The sequence below is a fragment of the Poecilia formosa genome, unplaced genomic scaffold, assembly GCF_000485575.1.
Source record: "Poecilia formosa unplaced genomic scaffold, Poecilia_formosa-5.1.2 Scaffold169, whole genome shotgun sequence".
NCBI classification, from domain to species: domain Eukaryota; kingdom Metazoa; phylum Chordata; class Actinopteri; order Cyprinodontiformes; family Poeciliidae; genus Poecilia; species Poecilia formosa.
Window position 1 is genome coordinate 616,392 of NW_006800108.1, and position 9,628 is coordinate 626,019.

Genomic DNA, 9,628 nt, shown 5'->3' on the forward strand with positions numbered 1-9,628 from the left:
CACAATGAGGAACGCAGCAGAAACTTCAGTAGGCATGTTTCTAAGCTGCAGCTGCTGCACGTCAGATCAGGGTTTTACATCAGTGATTTATTTATTTTTGACATATTTAGAGGAACTCCTGGTACCCGAATCAAAAAGCCTTTGATTTGGGTAAAAAAACAAACAAAAAAAAGGCGATGTTGAAAAAAAAAAAACCAAAAAAAAAAAACCTAACAAAAACCTAAGTGTTGCAATTAGTCGTACCTAACCACCCCTTTAAAATAAACCTGAATGGATAATTTGATCAGTTTATATTTCCATTTTTAAGTTTCCATAAATGTATAAATATTAATCTACGACTTTCTGAGGTGCATTTCTTTCAGCCACTGGTGAATAGGTTGGACTTGTGTTCGTCTTGCTACTGCAACAAGGACTCATGGACTCAACTGAGCGACACAGCGGTTTCTATTTTAAACCGCTGATGTTGCTGCAGTTTGAATCTGACCCTTAATCAGCAATCAGTAACAAAAAAAAGGAAAAAAAGAGTGTAAAGAAAGAAGTGAATTACAAAAACAATTCAACATACAAATTCTAGTCTCATAAATTTGTGTAGCTGCATGGACCAGCACGTTTCTTTCACCGTTTGGAGATAATTGATGAGAATAAGCAAAGTATAAGAAAGTACAAATAGATAAATTTATTTATGTTGAATAGACACTTACATCCATCTGCTCGTTCAAAAACCACCTCAGTTTCCAGTTTCCTGTCTTTCTAAGATGTCTGAAAGCCGAGTTGGTGAGTAGGTGTGAAGTAGAGGAGGAGCTTATGTATCTAAGCTCACTATAAACAACATAGATAATCACTGATAAAAGTCAAATTAAAGCAGCTAGCTTGTAAAAAAAAAGACATATAAACAACATTCAACCACGTTTTAGCAACACTTTTTATTTATTTCAGTTTTTCCAAACTTTTTTTCTTTCTAATCTATTGTCAAGCCAAAGATTTGTACTTTGTAGCATAGTTTCCGACTTGCACTATACACTCGTTTTTTTTGTTTTGTTTGTTTTTTTTGCAAAATGGGTTTGTTTTCGTTGAGCTGATTGCAGTTTAGTCTTACTCAGTTGGAGACACATTCTAAGCAGGGATGAACATTTCTCTTCAGTCCGTTTCAGCTTGGAGGAGAGAAAATTAACATGTTTCTGTGTCTAAGTGTGTATGATTTAGCCAGCTCCTTATAGCCAGGAATGCACCGACATTAGAATCCAGCAAACCTCTCCCTCCTCAGGTCCTTATGTGTGTGCAAGTGTAAATGTTCAAGACTGCAGATTTTGCTTTGTGTGTGGCTGTCTGGGTGTCTGTTTCTTGAGAGAAAGGTAAACCTTAACAGAGCAATTGTGGGTTTACTAATTCTGCGTTTTGTGGGTTTCTTTGGTTTAAAGCAGACATGTTTATACTCTGTAGTATCGCATTTTCAAAAAGATAAAAAAAAAAAATCAGATATTAGAGCTGATTATGCTGCTCTACACAGCAGGAAAATTAGATTATGCAGTAGGTGATAACTTTGAATTTCATTGTCTTTTTTTGTCCCTACTTTGCTTAAACCACAGTAAATTTACATAAAAGTGCACACAGCTTTTGTTAAAGATGCAGGAATGTAAGCATCACGTCAAGCCGCACACCAAAATACACACATGCTACCCTTTCCCTGGAGGCTGCAGCCAGTGTGCAGCCAGGGCAGGACGAGAAAGAAAGAACAATACAGAGATTGATAAACAACAGTGTAACTTTACCGTCCCCGCTAAGGTCTTCTGCGAGGTCCAGGAGAGCATGCAGGAAATGGGACAGCAGAGGAGAGATGGCAGCAGGACGGAAGACAGAGAAGCCGAGAGAAGACAAGAAGACAAAAAAAAACAAACAGAGGTTAGAGCATGACAAGTCAAAAGACTGTACAAGCAGCTAGTTAGAACTCTTTTCTGGAAAATGAGAGCTGACTTTCAGTAATGCACTGCGGTTAGTAAGAAACACTGTCCAAAGCAGGGCAAAGGTCAGGGGAAAGCAGGACAAATCAGATTTCATTCAGTGCAATACAAATATGTGGAGGTGTGTATCTTTCAGTTTTAGCTAATTATCATTCATTAGAAGTAAACAGTCAAAATGGGTTTTCAGTAGTCTCTCTGCTGTAGCCAAGCACATTTCTCCTTCTTCTGCACTATAACAGTTCATAGGTCAAGTCTTGACTTTGCTTTGAGTTTCTCACAACTTGTTTTCGTTCACTTGGAAGGTATGGCCATCCAGAAGGCCATACCTTCTGGATGGGATTAAAATCTGGGGAGATGCTAAACCATGGACCCAAAGTTTTATTGCTCGCTCTAAAAACCTGGTCATTACCCAAGGGTGTCAAGAAGAACGGCATTGCTGAAAGAAACCTTTATAGGAAGTTTTCCGTCAGCGATATGTGTGTCATTTCTCCAAAACCCACGCAACAAACATGTGGCAGAAGATGCCCAGCATTTAACTTTACGGCCTACACTCAAGATGGTACACGGAGCGGAAATATGACACTAACCCTAAACACAGCATGCCCACACTGAGACTTGGTGTTGGCAGCATGATGGTGTTTTCAGATGCAGGGATCAGAACTGATAAACTGAGCAAAATACAGGAAGAAAACTGGGTTAAGATGCATTTTTGTGTTAAAATGGCCCAAAGTCCAGATTTTCATAGACAAGGGACACTAAACGGTGGACCAGAAACACAAAAATCCTGTCTTTGTTTCCTACTGAATGCACCAAATGTTCTACCAGGTCACGGTGAGCACAACACTCTTCGGTGTTGGTGCGGTGAGTGACTGAAGAAGCCTCAAAGTTAGCTCATCTCAACTCTGATGATCAATACTGATGCCATGCATGTAAATCCTGCTAACATATCAGATCTCTTGGATAAACTTTCACTGCCTTCACTCACATTTGATGTATATTTCAGTGGCTGAGATGCTAAAACTCCCCAAATATGAACCTTAATTCTGATCAAAAAGTCATCCCAACATTCATCAGTAGAAATGGAACTAAATCTTTTGCTGGCATTGTGTGAATCCAGTAAAAAGTTATGTAAAGGGAAAACTATTTTAATTCATGTCTTCAGGTTGTTCAGGCTTCAATCCACATAAATTATTAAGACTCAAAACACGATCATTAATGAGATTTTTTTTTTAATGTTGTGTTAAGTTTTCTTGTCAGTGATGCAACGGCTTTATGCAACAATGTAAAATGTTACATTGCTTAAATTATGCAACAGTAAATAAGCCAGAGCAAGCAGGCAAAACGTTGGCCAATTGGGATGCAGCGGCTTAAACGGTTAAACACAAACCGTTTCAACATTACATCAGAAAGAGACAAAATGTTCAAGGTTCTCCTGCCAAAAAACATTTCAACTGCAGTCTCTTTCTGGAGCAGTAAGGGACTATAAAATAGGCAAAGAAACCTTAGACTTTATGTATTTTCCAGAGGCAATGAGGGCTTCTTTCTTTATAGGCTCTCAGTGCCTATTTTGTTTCTCCTGAAAGAACCATGATGGTCAGAAATTTCACTCCGCCACATCACAATTTTATGCACATGCTCTTCTACTCCAATAAGAGCCAGCGATACCATTGGGTGGCGAGTCTGAGCAGAAGACAAAGGGGAGGAGTAAACGCCGAGCCTTGGTTGGCTTGGGGGACGTCGATGTCGCTAGGTCTTTAGCCAATCAGGTGAGGGAAGAGAACGATGGAGTGAGAGGAAAAAACAAGAGTGAATGGATGTGAGGAAAACAAGTAAGGACAGAAACAAAAGGCAGCAGGAAAAGAGAGAGGGAAAGGAAGTGTGGAAAAAGCAGATGTTGGAGGAAGTGGAAAGAAGATATCTCAAACCAGTCTGTGCATGGCTCTGCATCTTACCAGAAACAGAGATCGTTCTTACTCCGCTCCGGACTGCCTCTAACTTTTTCTCATTGTTGGAAACTCTGAATTCAAACAGAAAAAGCATAGAAAACCAATTCAGTCAACACGTAAACAACTAAAAACGTTCCTAGTCCAAGAAAAACTGTGAAAAATCCCAAGTGATTCCAAAAGTGAGCTCATGTAAACAGATTAAACGGCCACGGCATGTTCACGCTCCCTCATGCAGCTCGCTAAAAGCAGAGAAAGGAAACCATGACTGTGTCTCGCTGTAGACTGATCCTTATGGTGTTTCTTTTCCGTGGTCTGCTGCTCTGTGTCAGCTGAGCTCCACTGAGGTCTTAACGTCACTAATTGAAGAGGGAATGAGAAAGGAGAAGCAGCGAGCAAAGTGAGAGGAAGGAGGAGACTAAGAGTGTTTAAATACCCAAAGTGGAAAATATTTGGCTTCCTTCTTTATCTCCTTATTTGACCAAGGAAACAGAGTGAGGGGGAGAGATTTAGGTTGAAAAGTAAGCAAAACTGCTCATGTTTGAAGTTCAGCGAGAGACAGAGAAATGTGTGGCCAGGCTGCAAATAACTACCTGATCTCCAGAGAGTTGGATCTTTGATTGAAATCTAGATAAACACAAACTTCAAATACTGGAAAATCGTCAGACTTTTTCTTTTATTGTAAGTGAGAGTGAATGGGTTATTAAGCAACAAACATCGCCACCGAAAATAGAGAGAGAGGCTCAGTGTTTCTGAAGTAAAGGCTTTAAAGAGGAATATAAAATATAAATAGTGCAGGGAATTGTTGTTTAAGGTAAGTTTTTTTTTCTATTCTGAGTAATAAGTATTTACCATGATTTTTATCTTTTCACTAGAAAATTTAGTTTTACTTTGCATCATCTTGTTTTAGCAACTGGTGGGAAAAAAGATCTATAATAGATGTGGCTGTTTCTAGAAATTAGGAACTTCTGTTTTCTGGGGAAACACCCTCAGACAAACAGATTCTCTGGAAAAACTTAGATTATGCTTTACATGCCCAAACATGTACATTGGTTTTCTGGTCCATTGTTTTTAAAGAAAACAACCATGAAACAGATTTTGATGTTGATAATCACTCATCTTCCAAGAAACTTAATATTATCAAATGACTAATCACCCAATGTTTCTGTAGAAAAATAAACGAGCCCTTCATGTCAGTTGTGCTGCTACAAGCTCAATCAGCGTGGTAAACCCACAAGAATGTTGCTTGTATTACCAATGTGAGGTCTTAAAGCTTTGACAGGAGCCACATGTGAACATGACAGATTCAGGGACTTACTTTGGGATGGAAGGCAGAGCTCTCTCTCCCTCTAGAGGATAAAAGCAGACACTGCAGTCAAAATAAACTCAGGAGACAGCAAATCAAATTTGTTATAGTTAGCTGTGCAAAACACTCAGAGAACAAAAAATATAGAGTTAGATTATGTGAAAAACGTTTGAGTCATTTAATGTTTTACAATGAAAGAAAATCACTTGAAGAGCTGCAACACTAATGAAAAAAAAAGGATTTACAATAACTTCTCAGTCTGTTTGTGCTTTTGTAGTTTAAATGTAAAAAATGTAATTAATCATCTCCACAATATAACTGACCTCAGCTTCAGGAAAGGAGTTATTTACATTTTATGTAAAAATGTTACTGTTATAATGCATATTAATAAAATGGGACATTTATATTACTAAAAATATTTAAAGTTAATGATTGCTGATACACAGGAAGAAATTAAAATCTCATATCATCATTTTTTTGTATAGTGACTCATATTCTGGTCAATAAAAACTCCAAAATAAAAGTTTTAAATTCATATTTGTGAATGAAAAGAATGTAGAGCAAACTGAGAAGTAGCCAAAAACTCCAAATACAGGAAAATTAATACATTCTCTTTGATTTCCATGTGAACAAGTACTTTTTCAAAACTAAATTTAAGAAACTATAAAATGACACAGCAGGTCTGAAAGGTGTGTATCTAGTGCTGATTTGCTCCTTGTAGATTAATATTTCTAAGTGATCCTGTGCACCCACCTTTCTGTACTCTGACAATGAACGAGTGCGTTTCCATGGAGACGAGCCGACAGTAACCATCAATCAAGTCAGCCAAGTTTTCCGCCGTGGTGAGCGACGCTGTTGTAACTGTGAGAGGCTGTACGAGCAAACACACACACACACACACACACACACAGAGAGAGAGAGATGATCTCACACAAAGATATACACACACGTACGATCAATTAATAGGCAGAAAGTTTAATCCATGTGGTTTCCAGCTGCCTCTGACACCAGGGAAAAAACTATTCTCCGACAAACAGCACCAACGATGTGTTTGTAAATCCTGCGCTTCCAACGCCAATAAACCAATACTGACTCAAGTTAAACAAAGCATTGCTTAGATGTTAGACATGGAGCGACACGCTTTTCCCGTTTCCACAGCGCTTAACCTCCAGACATCAAAATTATAGCGTCAACCTCGAGAAGGAAAAGACAAATGATATACAGCTCCAGCCAAATGTGTGAAAATCCTCAGTAATACAATATTTTTCTGATCGAAGAACAAAACCTTCAGTTTGGGCATTTTAATTCAGCAAGGGCAACAACCTGTGGTTAAGTTTATTTTTTTAAATCAGTGAGGAAAAATCACAGTCCCCTCTTTGGTCAACAGGACAGAATTTTAAAATTAGGAATTTAAATTCTGTAGAAATTCTACTGAAGTTCTACAGAACTCTTGTGAGACCATGATGCCAAGAATTTCTGTGCCGTTTGAAGACAAGCAGGCCCGCAGTAATACACATCCTCCATTAACAGCTGGCATGATTTGTTGATGTAGAGAAACCCAATCTTTTTTGTTTTTATCCCAACAAGTGAGTCCCACCAGAGATTAACAAACTCCATGTTTACATTTGTGATGGTAGAAAACAAAAGTTTTTTTTGTGTTTTTTTCCTGGGCTGCCTCTAAAACAACTGACTGCAACGTAGATTCCCTCAATAGACTGTACCCTCATTCACTTTACAACTAAAGTAACTAGAGATTATTATATGTACTAATAAATGTGCCAGAGGATTTGTTTCCAACTACATAAAGAGAAGATTTTTATAAAAGTTTCAGAGTGAGATTGTGCATCTGCAATAAAAATACATGCATTACATTTATTTTAACGCTTCTTAAACTTCTTATAATAAATGTCGCAGGCAGTGCACATTAAAGTATAGGTTTTTTTTTAAACAGTTTGTTGTAAAAACATAAAGGGCAGTCGTTAATTAAATCTTTGTGGATTTTAAATGACAAATTTTCTTCGATATACAAAAGAAGAGGAAAAAAAAAAGTCTAATATTTGCATATCAGGATTGGTGGAGAACAATATTTACACCTAGGGCAGATGACCTGAATTATGTCCAGAAGGAGGTCACAGTGTGTCAGACAGACAGACAGACAGACAGACAGTACCTCAGCAGCTCCAGCTACATTCAGCTGCAGCATGCCTTTCCTGTCTTTCTCCTCCATAGCCGAGTACTGAATGGACTGGACTTGGTTAAAGTTTGCTAAATGTGTTGGCTGGAGACAGAGAAGCACAAGAAAAAAAATGAAATGGTTCAGCAATATGTTACAATGATTGCGATTGATCGATTTTGCTGAAATCCACAATGCCAAAAGCACGTCGGTGTCTTTTTCATATTTTGTGACATTGCAACCGCAAACTCAAGTGACAGATCAAAATAACAGAGTGTAAAATTATGAAACAGAGTCTTTATTAGTAAGTGTGCATCTGATACTTACCGTTGATCCCTTATCAGTGAGGTAACTGATGCCTTCTTCTGGCCCGATGGCTAACTCTACCTGAATCACCCAGCTGGACTGTAAGAGACGAAAAAAAAGAAAAAGAAAAAAAGACTAAATGCAGGACCGGATGCCACCAACAGGGGTCAATCTAGCGCTTCTGCAGCACACAGAGGGACACCAAGTCCTGCTTCTCAGGAGTAACGTGGGAGACACCTACCCCCAGGGCACATTTAAATAACTCTTTGTCGTAGCGGTAAATCGATGCGAGTATCTCCAGGAACTTGAGGATGCACTGCTCGTCGTTGAGGTTGGCCACCTGCTTGAATGTTTGCTGGATTAGCTTCCGGAGGGTTTTAGCCTGGAGAGAAGCAGGAACAGTGAGAAAATATGTTTTTTTTAAAACTCTTATGTAGTTGGTGGATAAAAAAAATAGATGAATAAAAAAAAACTGTCTGACAGGATGAAGTAGAGGCGGCTGTATTTTTATCTCCCTGCACGAATGTACAGCCACAGACATTGATTGACTAATAGTCCACTCTGTTTCCAATTAAACTGACCTCTGCACTTCATTCTCAGCTCGGATCAATAGCTAAACAAAGGCACTCTGACTATATTAGTTACAAAACTAAACATCAATGCCTTGGCCTATTCAGGGACTCTCTAAATTACTTCACACATAATAAACTAATCTTTCTAGAGTAGATTGTAGAGCTGACCTAAAAAGTTTTTTTTTGTTTTTTTAAAGTGTGCTCTATGTCACTGAAGAGCAGACAGATGGTGGTAAATCTATCTAGGAACAATAATACATGATTTACAAAACCTTACCTACTTATGATGAGAATGAAAATAAAGACAATCAAAACACTTACACTCAGTCATACTTCACATGCATCCAAATGTAACTCAAAAAGTTTGTGGCTTGCATGTAAAATTTGAACTTATGCATTTGAAGAAGCAAAACTGAACAGAAATGCACAACAGATTTTTGTTTTATTTTTACTTGTAAAAATTTTGGTAAAAACTGCAAAGTATTCTCGCCTCATAATTGTGAGCTATTTTGGGTTGGACCAATGCACTAAAACGTGCTGGTTTATGGTTGTAGCATCACAAAACTGCAGACAAGTCCATCAAAACCTTTTTGAATCGCTGCAGTAAAAATGTATAATTCAAATGTAAATACTGTAGAGTCCAGTTTTGAGCATTACAGAGCGCTGCTGCCAGCTGTCCAGTTGCTAAGCTCAGGGGAATCAACAGATCAACACAATACACACTCAGATACACACGTTTCCCAACAATACCCCAGTGTTCACACATCAACAATGGCAGATGTGAAAATGCACTCAGGATTGCATGTTTTTAAGTGCTGTTCGTGCTCCAGAAAGGATTGCTGTTTTAATTCCTAGAATTCCACCACAAACGCACAAAAATGTCCACCCTTCCTGAGAGGAAGCACTGCAGCTGGCTATCAGCCTCCATATCACCATGCTAGCCGTGGCTACGCCAGCAAACTCTCCAACTGTCACTCAGTGCTGATTACCAACATTAAGATCCATCATGGCTGATGTGCATTTAATACGGTTCCTACGTTTTCCATTTCCAAATACCACACTTTTCCAGAGTAAACTTACTAGATTTCTGTCAGTTTTTATAATATTTTTTAATATTTATGTGAAGAAAACATTTAGCAATCTGGGTTTTAGTTTCTATATGTTATAGAAACGGTACTTATTTCCCACTTCTTTCTTCCCATCTCTACTATCTTAGATTAGGTAGATTAGTCAAATCTGGGTTAACCTGAGCAAATATAGATTCTTTAAATTGCAGATTTTAGCCCTTACTACCTTAAGTTTTGTTTCCACAAATTGATCAAAAAAAAAAAAAAGAAAATGGAAATTTCTAAGTTTTTTTTTTTTTTTGA

At 38.1% G+C, this 9,628-nt stretch overlaps 1 protein-coding gene across 1 annotated transcript in view; it reads right to left on the bottom strand.

Moving 5' to 3' along the window:
- ptk2aa (protein tyrosine kinase 2aa) overlaps positions 1 to 9,628 on the bottom strand; it is a 53,540-nt gene that overhangs the window by 28,919 nt on the left and 14,993 nt on the right. The window contains exons 8-14 of the mRNA XM_016677905.1: positions 7,928 to 8,068; positions 7,708 to 7,785; positions 7,378 to 7,485; positions 5,961 to 6,078; positions 5,220 to 5,250; positions 3,911 to 3,975; positions 1,770 to 1,787 (exon numbers count right to left, since the gene is read on the bottom strand). Coding sequence (XP_016533391.1) covers positions 1,770 to 1,787; positions 3,911 to 3,975; positions 5,220 to 5,250; positions 5,961 to 6,078; positions 7,378 to 7,485; positions 7,708 to 7,785; positions 7,928 to 8,068 — 559 coding nt within the window. The remainder of the gene's footprint in view (positions 1 to 1,769; positions 1,788 to 3,910; positions 3,976 to 5,219; positions 5,251 to 5,960; positions 6,079 to 7,377; positions 7,486 to 7,707; positions 7,786 to 7,927; positions 8,069 to 9,628) is intronic.